This window comes from Pungitius pungitius, unplaced genomic scaffold (assembly GCF_949316345.1).
Source record: "Pungitius pungitius unplaced genomic scaffold, fPunPun2.1 scaffold_26, whole genome shotgun sequence".
In the NCBI taxonomy this organism is placed as follows: Eukaryota; Metazoa; Chordata; class Actinopteri; order Perciformes; family Gasterosteidae; genus Pungitius; species Pungitius pungitius.
Window position 1 is genome coordinate 579188 of NW_026909893.1, and position 18927 is coordinate 598114.

At 41.8% G+C, this 18927-nt stretch overlaps 3 protein-coding genes across 3 annotated transcripts; all 3 read left to right on the forward strand.

Annotated features, from left to right (window-relative positions):
* The first annotated feature begins 187 nt into the window (after positions 1–187).
* Positions 188–3942, forward strand: LOC134119686 (uncharacterized). The gene is made up of 2 exons (XM_062560581.1): positions 188–1680; positions 1722–3942. The coding sequence occupies exon 2, from the start codon at positions 1928–1930 to the stop codon at positions 3884–3886; it is 1959 nt and encodes a 652-aa protein (XP_062416565.1). The 5' UTR covers positions 188–1680; positions 1722–1927; the 3' UTR covers positions 3887–3942.
* On the forward strand, positions 3900–5048 carry LOC134119687 (uncharacterized). Its single transcript, XM_062560582.1, has one exon. The coding sequence runs from the start codon at positions 3932–3934 to the stop codon at positions 4931–4933; it is 1002 nt and encodes a 333-aa protein (XP_062416566.1). The 5' UTR covers positions 3900–3931; the 3' UTR covers positions 4934–5048.
* Positions 4938–8344, forward strand: LOC134119685 (uncharacterized; the record flags this gene model as incomplete). Its single annotated transcript, XM_062560580.1, has 2 exons — position 4938; positions 4972–8344. Coding segments are annotated over 2 exons (3051 nt in total), but the record flags the coding sequence as incomplete, so codon positions are not given.
* Between the last annotated feature and the right edge of the window lie 10583 nt (positions 8345–18927).

Genomic DNA, 18927 nt, shown 5'->3' on the forward strand with positions numbered 1-18927 from the left:
ACCCCACTATAACTACTGAATAAATGAGTCACACTTTTAGCCGTTTGCGTAGGCGCTCTTCTTCGCCCTCCATTGTCTGGCGCGCACGAGCAGACGATGTGAAACAGCGGCCTCTGCAGTGTGGGATGTGGGGTTCTCTGTGTGTGTCTTCTTGTATTTACTTTTGTATTTACTTTTGTACTCTTGTAGAATAGATGTCCGCTTGTAGGACAGATGGCGTGACCGGATCGGTCCTTATAAGGCAGACAATGTGAATGGTGGAAGAGAGAGCACAGGAAAAATGAAGATAAAATATTATCTGAGATAACACACCTGCGACCGAAGGGAGAGCCAGTTTGAACCCATTTTCAGGGCAAGGCCGAAGGCTGCAGGAGAGAGTACCAGACACTCATTGTTCGGGGAAGGCGTTTGTTACAGAAGGATGAACTGGGTTGAACCAACGTTCAAGGGCACCAGAGGGATTAAAACAGGTCAGTGCCAGAAGGCAGGCGGACTTTGGAAGGGATTTGCTTGCGATACGTATTTCATTGTCTCCAGATATATCTGCGGAGAATTGCTCATGTACAACTTTTTCTCTTCTAAATAAATGTTAAACTTTTTAACTAATTTCCTGCAGTGGATTCTTCTATCAACCAACTCGGGTGGATAAGGAATATCCTAACAATTTTGGGGGCTCGTCCGGGATCGGAGTTTTCCTGCAGGGGGAATTCGGTCCAAGAGCTTTCACCTGCTGAACACTGCGTACTCCCAGGCCGGCCTCAAAACAAGGTAAGCAGAAACCTGTTACTAATTCTGCATATTGATTAATCTAAAATAAGGAGTACGCTGTGGATTGGTGGTGAAGGAACCAAATTGATACATGAGCAATTCGCTAAATTTAATATTAAGGAAACCGGTAAAAGTGCACAACAATAGTACCGGCGAGTACTATTGGGTTTAGTAGGTACCGGCGAGTACCAAGGGATCTTCTATCCGACACAAATTAAAGGATCAGGGATCCTATTGGGTTTAGTAGGTACCGGCGAGTACTATTGGGTTTAGTAGGTACCGGCGAGTACCAAGGGATCTTCTATCCGACACAAATTAAAGGATCAGGGATCCTATTGGGTTTGGTGGGTACCGGCGAGTACCAAGGGATCAATGATCTGACACAAATAAAAGGATTTTGAATCCTAGTCTTTGGTTTGGCAACCCCATCAGTTCCTGACGAGGGCTGAAGTCGCTAGGTGAGTGTCCTGGGGATTTGAGGACCCCCGAAAACTGGTCTTTGGTTTGGCAACCCCATCAGACCCTGACGAGGGCTGAAGTCGCTAGGTGAGTGTCCTGGGGATTTGAGGACCCCCGAAAACTGGTCTTTGGTTTGGCAACCCCATCAGACCCTGACGAGGGCTGAAGTAGCTAGGTTGGAGTCCTGGGGATTTGAGGACCCCCGAATCCCAGGGTTGGAGTCCCTAGGAGTAAAAGCTCCTTAAATCCTGGGCTGCAGTCTCTGAGCAGCTCGTGTGTGTGTGTGTGTGTGTGTGTGGGTGCAAGCAAGCAGGAGAGTGAAAAAAGAAAAAAAAAAAGAGGGGAAACTGAGAACATAGACGGTCCGAGAGGTTAATATAAACTTTCGGTGTAATACATTGATGACCGAGAGGTTAACATAAACTTTCGGTGTAATACATTGATTCTCGGAAGGTTAAGATAAACTTCCGTTGTAATACATTGATTCTCGGAAGGTTAAGATAAACTTCCGTTATAATGCATTGATTTCGAAGGGTTAAAATAAACCTTCGTTACAATAAAAGAATTCTGGAAGTATAACATAAGTTCTCAGAACAAACGGGGAAGCTTGCTGGAGCTGCGGAGAACATTTACTGTGTCACACTGAGGTGACCAGCTGTCCGAGCGGGTTAAAGCGATATAACTGGGAACTGTTGTTGGAATGGAAGATGAATATGATCGGGAAACTGTTGACGGCGGCTGGGGGCCAGCGCCGGGGTATCGATGGAAAATAATAAACGACCAGCTGAGGCTGTTGTTGGTGGCGGTGGGTGGAGAAACCACCGGGAAAAAGAAGCATGAGGCTGTGGAGCGCACGGAACGCGCGGTGAGAAAGTTGTTAGAAAAGAAAGGCGTTAGTTTGGCAGACAGGCTGTCACTGGCGCAGATTTTGTGGGAGAAGGAGAGAGATTGTAGAGAAGAAAAGAAGGAGCTTGAGTCGAAACGCGAGAAGGCGAGTGTGTTGAAAAAAGGAAAACTTCGTAAAGAGATGGAGGATGTGGAGGACATGAGGTCCGCATTGTTTTCGTACTGGATAAAAAGTAAAGCCGTGGGGAGAAATAACCAGGAACGGTGTAATGAGGAAAGACCACCGGCATACGATGTTGAAATAAACGGTGTGAATTCGGCTTCTGCACCTGCTGGGTTGTATCCTGTATTAAATATAACGGGGGGAGAGTTGGAAGTTGAAGAAAGTGTACCACTGCGGGGTTGTCGGGGCAACGAGGTAACGGGGGAAAGCCGGCCTTTCGAAGCGCGTCAAAATCGGGAGGGGTTTAAAGAATGGACGGACTCACGCACTCCGGGGAGAAGGGACAGCTCAGAAGTGCAGCGGAGAAATAAGGCGGATAAGGGAAAGTATTTAGCCGGGGCGAATGAGCGGGTGAAAACACAATTGAGATACGGGGAATCACCAGACATGGGGGAGAGAGGAAAAAAAGGCTCTGCCTCGGCTCAGGAGGAGCAAAACGGGGAATGCGAGGATAACAGCGACCCAGAGATTCACGGGGAACCGGGAAAAATGTATCCGTTATTCATGTCTTCTCGAGGGGTTAATAAATACAAGCCGTGGTCGCTGGGAGACGTGTCCGCTCTAGTCGCGCAAATGCCTGCACCATCTGAAGGGGGAGATAAGTGGCTAAAACAACTCGATACGCTCACTAACGGACACACGCTGGCGCTCGGCGACTTTAGGGCTGTAGCAGCCAGATGCATGACCGCACATGATTTAGCGGACGTGGAAAACAGAGCGGGGGTGACCCGACAAGCCGATGACGACAGATTTTTGTATTTCGCGACGGAGATCGGGGACGCAATGCACGAGAAATGGCCACTTCTAATGTCGACTAAAATACCGAAATTACCATGGGACGCGAAGAAAACCCCGCGCGCGTATTTGGACGAATGTAAAGAGACCTGGGTAAAAAGCACTAGCCATCATCCGGGAACGGAGGGCATACAGAGAGAATGGTTCAGACAGGCGGTGCTGGAGGGAGTACCAGAGGGGGTAAAAGCTAAAATGATCACTAATCCAGACTTGCCAGGAAGTGAATCTGCTGTGTGGGAAAGACATTTACTGCACCATTTACAGGACGCGACTGAGGAAGCGACAGGGGAAGAGAAGCAGCTAAAAGAATTACAGGCTCAGCTTCTTAGGCTTCAGCTCACTAAGGTCAAACAGGAAGTGAGAGACAAGAAGCAGAAAGGGAAAGACGAGCGACAGATGACAGTCCAGGCTGCCCCAGCTGAAGGTAACGCCCCAGATTTGTATCCACTCCCACCATGGGAGGAGACGTCGTATGGGACAGCCCAGGGGTGGGGCCCAAACCGAGGGGGCGGTTATCGGGGAGGTTACAGAAGTAATTACAGGGGTGGCGCTGGTCGGAGAGGATCATACGGTGGGGGAGGAGAAAGAGGCGGCTACCAAGGGGGAGACGCTTGTTTCAACTGTGGTATGGAGGGGCACTGGCGCATGGAGTGTCCTAGCAAAAAGAAGAGACAGGGGAGGGGCAGGGGTGTCCCGTCTCGGGGGGCTTGGGCCCCCAATCCACATGCTGCGCCACCTAGGGGACAATACCCTGCACTGGAGGACTGGGGCTATGAGGCGGATGCCTCTCAGTGACACACCCCGATGGGAGACTCCGACAGCAGGGGCAGGGCAGACCCCATGCTGTCACTCACGGTTCTGCAACAACAACTGCCGTTTCTCGTTGACACTGGGGCCACATACTCCACCATACAAGCAGCGGGCTCGTCTGCTATGTCCAAAGACAGTGTCAGCGTTATGGGATTCTCCGGGGTGTCACAGAAACTGCCTATAACAGTCCCCCTACCGGTGAAAGTGGGAAATCAGACATTGACTCACTCTTTTGTTGTCTCACCTCAAGTTCCAGTGAATCTTATGGGAAGGGATCTTCTCATCAAAACAGGGGCTTCAATCTTTTGCGGCCCGGACGGACTGAGTGTCACATTGCTGGATGGAACTGTGTTGCATTGCAATGACAATGGACAGACTAATGGCCAGTGGGTGATGCAGCCACTGCAACAACAACAGTGCGCAGACATTTACTGGGGCCTCCTAAAGCCTGAGTGTCCTGACATCCCAGGGGTGATGGCTCTTTACCAAAAGTGGAAGCCTTGGATAACTCTTCTTGATCCGTATGTTTCTCCTCCTGACCCGCCTCATGTAACATTGTTCTATGATAGACAAGGGGATGATTGCTACTGGGATGAATTTATGGGGCACTTAGAGAGCACTGAGTGGGAGGTGACGTCCCAAAACCTCTATGTGGGCCCAGAAGGGGTAGCCACAGCTGTTATCCTCTCTCCTGATCAATTGAAATGGTATTTAATAAGCCAAGAGGCGGTGCCACATGTATTGCTGGCTCTGCATCCCAAACATCAGGCTAAAGACTTGGGTCCAATGACTAAACGAGCAGTGCTGCTAGATGACTGGGTGTGCACTCAACTGCCTGATGTTTGTTTTTCTCCTTCCGCTAAGATGTACAGAATTTCAGGGAAAGCGACTAACACTGTCATTTTAACGCACAAACAAGTGTCCAGAGACCACGGAAGGGAGAAGACCGACCATCCCCACACAGCTATCCTTCTTGAGAAACTTCCAGACTACCTCTGGTCCGAAGGCCCGACTGACCGAGGTTTTTTTTAACACATGTAAACCAGTAACGTTTGAAATTTAAAAGCGACCCCCCATTTGGCAGTCCCAATACCCTCACAAGCCAGCCGCGGCAGAGGGGATCAGGGACACTATAGAGGGACTCATTAAGTCAGGAGTACTGGAGCCCTCTCAGTCTGCCTGGAACACACCCATTCTCCCGGTAGAAAAGGCAGCAACTGGTAAATATCGCATGGCACATGATCTCAGAAAGATAAACAACATGCTGGTAACGACAACGGTACCCGTCCCGAACCCATACACTGCGTTGACTAGTCTAACACCACAACAACAATGGTTCACGTGCATTGATTTGGCAAACGCGTTCTTTTGCGTACCCCTACAGGAAAACTTGCGGGATGTATTCTCATTCACATATGGGAACAAGCAACTACGTTATACTCGGCTACCGCAAGGATTTGCTCTTTCACCTGGTATTTTCAATCATGTGTTAAAACAAGCATTGACAGGTTGTCCGCTCCCAGAGGGCACGACGCTGATCCAATACGTCGACAATATCCTCCTCGCATCCACTTCAGCTGAATCCTGTGTGGAAGCAACAGACACCATCTTACGCTGGTTGGCCACGACCGGTTTCAAGGTCAGTAAGTCAAAGTTGCAGGTCGCCAGGCGGCAGGTTTCGTTTCTGGGGAGAGTGCTGTCAGGAAGCGGCTCAGGGCTCTCAGCCGCGCACAGGTCCAGTATTCTCCACCATTCGCGTCCACAGAATGTAAAGGAAATGCTTTCCTTCCTAAGACTCACGGGGTTCAGCAGACAATTCATTCCGCGTTATTCAAATCTCACTCAGATTCTACGTGCAAAGGTAAACGAGAAGGGGATGAGGAACCTCACTGCTAAACTCGAATGGGACCAAGGGGCGAAGGAGGCATTTATTACACTAAAAACAGAGCTGGCGCAGGCCGCAGACCTTGCAGTTCCAGATTACAGCGCGCCGTTTTACCTGGACGTTTCTGAAACAACAGGGGTAGTAAATGGGGTTTTGTTTCAGAAAAAGGGGGAGGGTAAAAGGAAGGTGCTTCTGTATATCAGTGCCATGATGGACAACATGGAAAAACGATACCATGAATGCACACAACACGCAGCAGGGGTTGCAAAGCTATTAATGAAAACAGCACACATAGTCATGGGCCACCCACTACACGTGCTAACAACACACAGCATAGTAGCTTATGTAAACTCACAAACTTTCACGATGACGTCACTAAGACAAAGAAGGCTGAGCAAGCTGTTAGAAGCTCCAAACCTCACCTTCACACATGAAGGCATCAACATGGCTGATCACATGAGAGAGGGGAAACCACACCAATGTGAGTACAAGGTGGAGCTGGAAGCAAAAGCACGAACCGACTTAAAAAGCACACCACTGACACACTTTGATTGGCAATTGTTCACTGATGGCAGCTGCTTCAGACATCCACAACATGGGTTGCAGTCCGGATACGCGGTAGTCAGAAGTAATGGGGCAGGAACAGAGGTTCTGGAAGCGGGAAGAATTCAGGGTCAACAGTCAGCACAGAGAGCGGAGGTACTCGCGCTGATAAGAGCGCTACAGCTGGCAGAAGGGAAGGCAGTAAACATCTATACTGACTCGGCTTATGCGGTAGGAGCAGCTCACGTGGAGCTGGGGCAGTGGTTAAGAGCAGGTTTTCTGACGGCTGGAGGAAAACCGATTAAACACGAACCAGAAATGAAAGACTTGGCGGCAGCCTTGGCTCTACCAAGCACAGTGGCCATTATAAAGTGTAAAGGACACGAGCAGTCCAACAGCACGGTGGCAAAGGGAAACCAGGCAGCAGATCAAGCTGCAAAACAGGCTGCAGGGTATCAAATGGGGCTCCAAATGGTAAATGCAGAAGAAGAGGGACAGTTGGGGCCACAACTTAATGAGGAGCAAATTGCAGAAGCCCAAAAGGGGGCGTCTCCACAGGAGAAAACGGTGTGGAAACAAAGAGGGGCTACGGAGGCTGGAGGCCTCTGGAGGTCCCCGGACGGTCGTCCAGTGCTACCACCTGAAATCAGAAACAGGTGTTTGCAGGAGGCACACGGGATGGCACATGTGGGACACAAACAGATGAATAGGAATCTTTGTCACTGGTGGCATCCGTTTTTGGCAGACATGACACGTGAATATGTTAAGACCTGTAAAATATGCATCACGTTTAACCCAAAACCGACGGTGAAGCCGGAGATGGGGGTGTTTCCGTTGACATTGGTCCCGGGACGGGAAATAGTCATCGACTACACTGACATGATCACCCGATGCGAAGGTAAAAGGTATCTCCTGGTATGCGTGGACGCCTTGACCGGCTGGCCAGAGGCGTGGCCCACAAAAAAAGAGGACAGTAAATCTGTTATCAAATGTTTGATAAACCATTACATACCAAGACATGGGTTCCCTGAGAAAGTCAGGTCTGACAACGGCACACACTTCAAAAATCATGACCTACAAGAAGTGGAGAGAATGTTGGGTCTGAAACATGCTTTTGGTACAGTATATCACCCCCAATCCCAAGGGAAAGTAGAACGCATGAACCAAAACTTAAAACAAAAATTGGCTAAAATCTGTGCACAGACAAATTTAACCTGGGTTCAAGCCCTCCCACTTGCATTAATGGCCATCAGAAGCTCAGTCAATCAGGGTACAGGTTTCACCCCATACGAGCTGACCACTGGAAGACAGTTTCCCGGACCAAGCGCAGGCTTGAAGCTCCAGCCTGACCCGGAGACACCGACAGGTGAGTATGCAAGTCAATATAACGAACTACAAGCTCTCGTTTCAGATTTTGCGGTCCAGGTGCAAGACAGAACCGGAGGGCAGAACACCCCTGATCCCCACACAACAGCCTGGGTCCTCCTGAGGGTCATTAAGAGGAAGTGGTCGGAGCCACGGTGGACAGGACCATACCAGGTGGAGGAGAGAACCTCACACGCTGTGAGGCTGAGAGGGAAAGGGGACACCTGGTACCACTGGAGCCAGTGCGCCCCCGCGGACGAACCGGGTCGCACTCTTCAGGACATCCTGACAACGCAGCAGAAAGAGACGGAACTGGGCACTGGATAGTGCCCGGACGTGCTCTCGGCGGGCAGTGACCGACAGACACCCAGTGCATGGTGTTCTGTGTTGACTGTCTACAACGAAAGAAGAAGACCAGCGACGAAGAAATGCACAATGCTATCCTCTCCTCTCCTCTGTTCTATCTTTCTCAATTCTCCGCAGTTAGTTTAGTTGAAATAGAGAATGTTGAGTACGCTTAATATTTCCATAATTGCTATGGGGGGGGGGGGGTAACGGTTGTTATTGCATTAGCTCTTATATACTTAGCTGTCACAGGTTCCACCTTGTTTGTTTGAGTGTTATTACAGTGTTGATACTATACAGCTTGGGTGGTTTTTGGGTATATCTTTCTGTGAGTTGTTTGTGTAATCTGGTGGAAAGGGAGCGAGCCACAGTAAGCGACAGAACCAACACTTGGGGGTCCCATCTCAAAGTCAGACACGAAAAGACAGGGCGTGGTGTAAGGTAAGAGGACTTAGAGGAGGAGGTCGACCCGGCAGACTTACTCCATTAGTTAGGGTGATCTCTGTAAGAGATCAAAAGGGGGAAATTGTGGGATGTGGGGTTCTCTGTGTGTGTCTTCTTGTATTTACTTTTTAGCTTGTAGAATAGATGTCCGCTTGTAGGACAGATGGCGTGACCGGATCGGTCCTTATAAGGCAGACAATGTGAATGGTGGAAGAGAGAGCACAGGAAAAATGAAGATAAAATATTATCTGAGATAACACACCTGCGACCGAAGGGAGAGCCAGTTTGAACCCATTTTCAGGGCAAGGCCGAAGGCTGCAGGAGAGAGTACCAGACACTCATTGTTCGGGGAAGGCGTTTGTTACAGAAGGATGAACTGGGTTGAACCAACGTTCAAGGGCACCAGAGGGATTAAAACAGGTCAGTGCCAGAAGGCAGGCGGACTTTGGAAGGGATTTGCTTGCGATACGTATTTCATTGTCTCCAGATATATCTGCGGAGAATTGCTCATGTACAACTTTTTCTCTTCTAAATAAATGTTAAACTTTTTAACTAATTTCCTGCAGTGGATTCTTCTATCAACCAACTCGGGTGGATAAGGAATATCCTAACAGCAGTCACAGTTCCTGATGGGTTACAGATTTCGGTGGAACACCGGCATTGCGCTGATTTTATTGCACTAAACTAATAAAAATAGTGCCGAGTTGTTGTTGCCTCTGGCAGCAAAACAACAAGCAAATCATTTTTAAAAGGCTTTTTTCTCTGAATGGAGCTCTGTTAGAGTGAGCTAAACTCCATCAACGCTCCATATAACGTCACACGTTTGTACTTTATGGATTAATATAACTAACGTTTCTTTAGTAATATTGAGTATCAAAGCTCTGAGTGAACGCCTCCAGTAAGGACAGGAGGATAATCTACATGCTGACAGGTTCTTTGAATTGACTTTATATGTTACATTAATCTCCTCGCTCAAGAAAAACTCACCATGCTTTACGTGTGAACATGACGTCATTACGTTAACCAATGGCTAACACTAACATAGCGGCTAAACGCTGACTTTAACTGACGACGTGCTAACGTAACTTGTTAACGTCAAAGCTACTCACCAAAAAGACAAACGCGCGAAGCTATGCAGTAAAGCGTTGGGTTAGAGGTCATGAGGCGTTCATGGGCACTCGGAAATTCAGATGTTAAACGCACAAGCACGAAAATTTTCTCGTACAGTGTTACATCAATCACAAAGCTTACTTCAGAGTAGAGTTGAGCGGATAAATCACGGATAAAGCACTTTTTATTACAAGTAATACGAGTCAATATCTAATTCAATTCAATTCATTTTATTTTGTATAGCCCAAAATCGCAAATTACAAATTTGCCTCAGAGGGCTTTACAGTCTGTACTAGAGTTGAGCCGGATACTCGGCTGAAACGAGTATCCGGTACGGATAAAGCACTTTTGCCGAGTACGAGTATTATACGAGTAATACGAGTCCATATCTGTGCTCGGATTGAATAAAAGTCCTCATTGGGTAGCTGTCTGTGTCTGCGTTCTGTGATTGGCTGGTAGTCACAGCGCCCCTCCCCTACACACATACGGTTTGTGTTGCAGTGTCCCGCTCGGCTCACTCACACACAGAACTAACTAACCACTAACCACTAAAATGAATACAGGCCACTATAACAGAACTTTTTGCAAACCACTAAAACTAATGGGAAATTGCAACGACGAAAACAGTAAATGCCGTCAAAAACACTTTGAAAAAAACCACTAAAATAAATGCAGGCCAATTCAACAGAACACTTTGCAAACCACTAAAACTAATGGGAAATTGCAACGACGGAAACAGTAAATGCCGAAAAAAACACTTTGAAAAAAACCACTAAAATAAATGCAGGCCAATTCAACAGAACACTTTGCAAACCACTAAAACTAATGGGAAATTGCAACGACAAAAACAGTTAACACAGACAAAAACACTTTGAAAAAAACCACTAAAATAAATGCAGGCCAATTCAACAGAACTTTTTGCAAACCACTAAAACTGATGGGAAATTGCAACGACGAAAACAGTAAATGCCGACAAAAACACTTTGAAAAAAACCACTAAAATAAATGCAGGCCAATTCAACAGAACACTTTGCAAACCACTAAAACTGATGGGAAATTGCAACGACGAAAACAGTAAATGCAGACAAAAACACTTTGAAAAAAACCACTAAAATAAATGCAGGCCAATTCAACAAAAACACTTTGAAAAAAACACTAAAATAAATGCAGGCCAATTCAACAGAACACTTTGCAAACCACTAAAACTGATAGGAAATTGCAACGACGAAAACAGTAAATGCCGACAAAAACACTTTGAAAAAAACCACTAAAATAAATGCAGGCCAATTCAACAGAACACTTTGCAAACCACTAAAACTGATGGGAAATTGCAACGACGAAAACAGTAAATGCCGACAAAAACACTTTGAAAAAAACCACTAAAATAAATGCAGGCCAATTCAACAAAAACACTTTGAAAAAAACCACTAAAATAAATGCAGGCCAATTCAACAGAACACTTTGCAAACCACTAAAACTGATGGGAAATTGCAACGACGAAAACAGTAAATGCCGACAAAAACACTTTGAAAAAAACCACTAAAATAAATGCAGGCCAATTCAACAGAACACTTTGCAAACCACTAAAACTGATGGGAAATTGCAACGACGAAAACAGTAAATGCCGACAAAAACACTTTGAAAAAAACCACTAAAATAAATGCGGGCCAATTCAACAGAACACTTTGCAAACCACTAAAACTGATGGGAAATTGCAACGACGAAAACAGTAAATGCCGACAAAAACACTTTGAAAAAAACCACTAAAATAAATGCAGGCCAATTCAACAGAACACTTTGCAAACCACTAAAACTGATGGGAAATTGCAACGACGAAAACAGTAAATGCCGACAAAAACACTTTGAAAAAAACCACTAAAATAAATGCAGGCCAATTCAACAGAACACTTTGCAAACCACTAAAACTGATGGGAAATTGCAACGACGAAAACAGTAAATGCCGACAAAAACACTTTGAAAAAAACCACTTAAATAAATGCAGGCCAATTCAACAAAACACTTTGCAAACCACTAAGACTAATGGGAAATTGCAACGACGAAAACAGTAAATGCCGTCAAAAACACTTTGAAAAAAACCACTAAAATAAATGCAGGCCAATTCAACAAAAACACTTTGAAAAAAACCACTAAAATAAATGCAGGCCAATTCAACAGAACTTTTTGCAAACCACTAAAACTGATGGGAAATTGCAACGACGAAAACAGTAAATGCCGACAAAAACACTTTGAAAAAAACCACTAAAATAAATGCAGGCCAATTCAACAAAAACACTTTTTTTAAAAACCACTAAAATAAATGCAGGCCGATTCAACAGAACTTTTTGCAAACCACTAAAACTGATGGGAAATTGCAACGACGAAAACAGTAAATGCCGACAAAAACACTTTGAAAAAAACCACTAAAATAAATGCAGGCCAATTCAACAAAAACACTTTGAAAAAAACACTAAAATAAATGCAGGCCAATTCAACAGAACACTTTGCAAACCACTAAAACTGATGGGAAATTGCAACGACGAAAACAGTAAATGCCGACAAAAACACTTTGAAAAAAACCACTAAAATAAATGCAGGCCAATTCAACAGAACACTTTGCAAACCACTAAAACTGATGGGAAATTGCAACGACGAAAACAGTAAATGCCGACAAAAACACTTTGAAAAAAACCACTAAAATAAATGCAGGCCAATTCAACAGAACTTTTTGCAAACCACTAAAACTGTTGGGAAATTGCAACGACGAAAACAGTAAATGCCGACAAAAACACTTTGAAAAAAAACACTAAAATAAATGCAGGCCAATTCAACAGAACACTTTGCAAACCACTAAAACTAATGGGAAATTGCAACGACAAAAACAGTTAACACCGACAAAAACACTTTGAAAAAAACCACTAAAATAAATGCAGGCCAATTCAACAGAACTTTTTCCAAACCACTAAAACTGATGGGAAATTGCAACGACGAAAACAGTAAATGCCGACAAAAACACTTTGAAAAAAAACACTAAAATAAATGCAGGCCAATTCAACAGAACACTTTGCAAACCACTAAAACTAATGGGAAATTGCAACGACAAAAACAGTTAACACCGACAAAAACACTTTGAAAAAAACCACTAAAATAAATGCAGGCCAATTCAACAGAACTTTTTGCAAACCACTAAAACTGATGGGAAATTGCAACGACGAAAACAGTAAATGCCGACAAAAACACTTTGAAAAAAACCACTAAAATAAATGCAGCCCATTCAACAGAACACTTTGCAAACCACTAAAACTAATGGGAAATTGCAACGACAAAAACAGTTAACACAGACAAAAACACTTTGAAAAAAACCAATAAAATAAATGCGGGCCAATTCAACAGAACACTTTGCAAACCACTAAAACTAATGGGAAATTGCAACGACGAAAACAGTAAATGCCGTCAAAAACACTTTGAAAAAAACCACTAAAATAAATGCAGGCCAATTCAACAGAACTTTTTGCAAACCACTAAAACTGATGGGAAATTGCAACGACGAAAACAGTAAATGCCGACAAAAACACTTTGAAAAAAACCACTAAAATAAATGCAGGCCAATTCAACAAAAACACTTTGAAAAAAACCACTAAAATAAATGCAGGCCAATTCAACAAAAACACTTTGAAAAAAACACTAAAATAAATGCAGGCCAATTCAACAGAACACTTTGCAAACCACTAAAACTGATGGGAAATTGCAACGACGAAAACAGTAAATGCCGACAAAAACACTTTGAAAAAAACCACTAAAATAAATGCAGGCCAATTCAACAGAACACTTTGCAAACCACTAAAACTGATGGGAAATTGCAACGACGAAAACAGTAAATGCCGACAAAAACACTTTGAAAAAAACCACTAAAATAAATGCAGGCCAATTCAACAAAAACACTTTGAAAAAAACCACTAAAATAAATGCAGGCCAATTCAACAGAACACTTTGCAAACCACTAAAACTGATGGGAAATTGCAACGACGAAAACAGTAAATGCCGACAAAAACACTTTGAAAAAAACCACTAAAATAAATGCAGGCCAATTCAACAGAACACTTTGCAAACCACTAAAACTGATGGGAAATTGCAACGACGAAAACAGTAAATGCCGTCAAAAACACTTTGAAAAAAACCACTAAAATAAATGCAGGCCAATTCAACAAAAACACTTTGAAAAAAACCACTAAAATAAATGCAGGCCAATTCAACAGAACTTTTTGCAAACCACTAAAACTGATGGGAAATTGCAACGACGAAAACAGTAAATGCCGACAAAAACACTTTGAAAAAAACCACTAAAATAAATGCAGGCCAATTCAACAAAAACACTTTTTTTAAAAACCACTAAAATAAATGCAGGCCGATTCAACAGAACTTTTTGCAAACCACTAAAACTGATGGGAAATTGCAACGACGAAAACAGTAAATGCCGACAAAAACACTTTGAAAAAAACCACTAAAATAAATGCAGGCCAATTCAACAAAAACACTTTGAAAAAAACACTAAAATAAATGCAGGCCAATTCAACAGAACACTTTGCAAACCACTAAAACTGATGGGAAATTGCAACGACGAAAACAGTAAATGCCGACAAAAACACTTTGAAAAAAACCACTAAAATAAATGCAGGCCAATTCAACAGAACACTTTGCAAACCACTAAAACTGATGGGAAATTGCAACGACGAAAACAGTAAATGCCGACAAAAACACTTTGAAAAAAACCACTAAAATAAATGCAGGCCAATTCAACAGAACTTTTTGCAAACCACTAAAACTGTTGGGAAATTGCAACGACGAAAACAGTAAATGCCGACAAAAACACTTTGAAAAAAAACACTAAAATAAATGCAGGCCAATTCAACAGAACACTTTGCAAACCACTAAAACTAATGGGAAATTGCAACGACAAAAACAGTTAACACAGACAAAAACACTTTGAAAAAAACCAATAAAATAAATGCGGGCCAATTCAACAGAACACTTTGCAAACCACTAAAACTAATGGGAAATTGCAACGACGAAAACAGTAAATGCCGTCAAAAACACTTTGAAAAAAACCACTAAAATAAATGCAGGCCAATTCAACAAAAACACTTTGAAAAAAACCACTAAAATAAATGCAGGCCAATTCAACAGAACACTTTGCAAACCACTAAAACTGATGGGAAATTGCAACGACGAAAACAGTAAATGCCGACAAAAACACTTTGAAAAAAACCACTAAAATAAATGCAGGCCAATTCAACAAAAACACTTTGAAAAAAACACTAAAATAAATGCAGGCCAATTCAACAGAACACTTTGCAAACCACTAAAACTGATGGGAAATTGCAACGACGAAAACAGTAAATGCCGACAAAAACACTTTGAAAAAAACCACTAAAATAAATGCAGGCCAATTCAACAGAACACTTTGCAAACCACTAAAACTGATGGGAAATTGCAACGACGAAAACAGTAAATGCCGACAAAAACACTTTGAAAAAAACCACTAAAATAAATGCAGGCCAATTCAACAGAACTTTTTGCAAACCACTAAAACTGTTGGGAAATTGCAACGACGAAAACAGTAAATGCCGACAAAAACACTTTGAAAAAAAACACTAAAATAAATGCAGGCCAATTCAACAGAACACTTTGCAAACCACTAAAACTAATGGGAAATTGCAACGACAAAAACAGTTAACACCGACAAAAACACTTTGAAAAAAACCACTAAAATAAATGCAGGCCAATTCAACAGAACTTTTTGCAAACCACTAAAACTGATGGGAAATTGCAACGACGAAAACAGTAAATGCCGACAAAAACACTTTGAAAAAAACCACTAAAATAAATGCAGGCCAATTCAACAGAACTTTTTGCAAACCACTAAAACTGATGGGAAATTGCAACGACGAAAACAGTAAATGCCGACAAAAACACTTTGAAAAAAACCACTAAAATAAATGCAGCCCATTCAACAGAACACTTTGCAAACCACTAAAACTAATGGGAAATTGCAACGACAAAAACAGTTAACACAGACAAAAACACTTTGAAAAAAACCAATAAAATAAATGCGGGCCAATTCAACAGAACACTTTGCAAACCACTAAAACTAATGGGAAATTGCAACGACGAAAACAGTAAATGCCGTCAAAAACACTTTGAAAAAAACCACTAAAATAAATGCAGGCCAATTCAACAAAAACACTTTGAAAAAAACCACTAAAATAAATGCAGGCCAATTCAACAGAACACTTTGCAAACCACTAAAACTGATGGGAAATTGCAACGACGAAAACAGTAAATGCCGACAAAAACACTTTGAAAAAAACCACTAAAATAAATGCAGGCCAATTCAACAGAACACTTTGCAAACCACTAAAACTGATGGGAAATTGCAACGACGAAAACAGTAAATGCCGACAAAAACACTTTGAAAAAAACCACTTAAATAAATGCAGGCCAATTCAACAAAACACTTTGCAAACCACTAAGACTAATGGGAAATTGCAACGACGAAAACAGTAAATGCCGTCAAAAACACTTTGAAAAAAACCACTAAAATAAATGCAGGCCAATTCAACAAAAACACTTTGAAAAAAACCACTAAAATAAATGCAGGCCAATTCAACAGAACTTTTTGCAAACCACTAAAACTGATGGGAAATTGCAACGACGAAAACAGTAAATGCCGACAAAAACACTTTGAAAAAAACCACTAAAATAAATGCAGGCCAATTCAACAAAAACACTTTTTTTAAAAACCACTAAAATAAATGCAGGCCGATTCAACAGAACTTTTTGCAAACCACTAAAACTGATGGGAAATTGCAACGACGAAAACAGTAAATGCCGACAAAAACACTTTGAAAAAAACCACTAAAATAAATGCAGGCCAATTCAACAAAAACACTTTGAAAAAAACACTAAAATAAATGCAGGCCAATTCAACAGAACACTTTGCAAACCACTAAAACTGATGGGAAATTGCAACGACGAAAACAGTAAATGCCGACAAAAACACTTTGAAAAAAACCACTAAAATAAATGCAGGCCAATTCAACAGAACACTTTGCAAACCACTAAAACTGATGGGAAATTGCAACGACGAAAACAGTAAATGCCGACAAAAACACTTTGAAAAAAACCACTAAAATAAATGCAGGCCAATTCAACAGAACTTTTTGCAAACCACTAAAACTGTTGGGAAATTGCAACGACGAAAACAGTAAATGCCGACAAAAACACTTTGAAAAAAAACACTAAAATAAATGCAGGCCAATTCAACAGAACACTTTGCAAACCACTAAAACTAATGGGAAATTGCAACGACAAAAACAGTTAACACCGACAAAAACACTTTGAAAAAAACCACTAAAATAAATGCAGGCCAATTCAACAGAACTTTTTGCAAACCACTAAAACTGATGGGAAATTGCAACGACGAAAACAGTAAATGCCGACAAAAACACTTTGAAAAAAACCACTAAAATAAATGCAGGCCAATTCAACAGAACTTTTTGCAAACCACTAAAACTGATGGGAAATTGCAACGACGAAAACAGTAAATGCCGACAAAAACACTTTGAAAAAAAACACTAAAATAAATGCAGGCCAATTCAACAGAACACTTTGCAAACCACTAAAACTAATGGGAAATTGCAACGACAAAAACAGTTAACACCGACAAAAACACTTTGAAAAAAACCACTAAAATAAATGCAGGCCAATTCAACAGAACTTTTTGCAAACCACTAAAACTGATGGGAAATTGCAACGACGAAAACAGTAAATGCCGACAAAAACACTTTGAAAAAAACCACTAAAATAAATGCAGCCCATTCAACAGAACACTTTGCAAACCACTAAAACTAATGGGAAATTGCAACGACAAAAACAGTTAACACAGACAAAAACACTTTGAAAAAAACCAATAAAATAAATGCGGGCCAATTCAACAGAACACTTTGCAAACCACTAAAACTAATGGGAAATTGCAACGACGAAAACAGTAAATGCCGTCAAAAACACTTTGAAAAAAACCACTAAAATAAATGCAGGCCAATTCAACAGAACTTTTTGCAAACCACTAAAACTGATGGGAAATTGCAACGACGAAAACAGTAAATGCCGACAAAAACACTTTGAAAAAAACCACTAAAATAAATGCAGGCCAATTCAACAAAAACACTTTGAAAAAAACCACTAAAATAAATGCAGGCCAATTCAACAAAAACACTTTGAAAAAAACACTAAAATAAATGCAGGCCAATTCAACAGAACACTTTGCAAACCACTAAAACTGATGGGAAATTGCAACGACGAAAACAGTAAATGCCGACAAAAACACTTTGAAAAAAACCACTAAAATAAATGCAGGCCAATTCAACAGAACACTTTGCAAACCACTAAAACTGATGGGAAATTGCAACGACGAAAACAGTAAATGCCGACAAAAACACTTTGAAAAAAACCACTAAAATAAATGCAGGCCAATTCAACAAAAACACTTTGAAAAAAACCACTAAAATAAATGCAGGCCAATTCAACAGAACACTTTGCAAACCACTAAAACTGATGGGAAATTGCAACGACGAAAACAGTAAATGCCGACAAAAACACTTTGAAAAAAAACACTAAAATAAATGCAGGCCAATTCAACAGAACACTTTGCAAACCACTAAAACTGATGGGAAATTGCAACGACGAAAACAGTAAATGCCGTCAAAAACACTTTGAAAAAAACCACTAAAATAAATGCAGGCCAATTCAACAAAAACACTTTGAAAAAAACCACTAAAATAAATGCAGGCCAATTCAACAGAACTTTTTGCAAACCACTAAAACTGATGGGAAATTGCAACGACGAAAACAGTAAATGCCGACAAAAACACTTTGAAAAAAACCACTAAAATAAATGCAGGCCAATTCAACAAAAACACTTTTTTTAAAAACCACTAAAATAAATGCAGGCCGATTCAACAGAACTTTTTGCAAACCACTAAAACTGATGGGAAATTGCAACGACGAAAACAGTAAATGCCGACAAAAACACTTTGAAAAAAACCACTAAAATAAATGCAGGCCAATTCAACAAAAACACTTTGAAAAAAACACTAAAATAAATGCAGGCCAATTCAACAGAACACTTTGCAAACCACTAAAACTGATGGGAAATTGCAACGACGAAAACAGTAAATGCCGACAAAAACACTTTGAAAAAAACCACTAAAATAAATGCAGGCCAATTCAACAGAACACTTTGCAAACCACTAAAACTGATGGGAAATTGCAACGACGA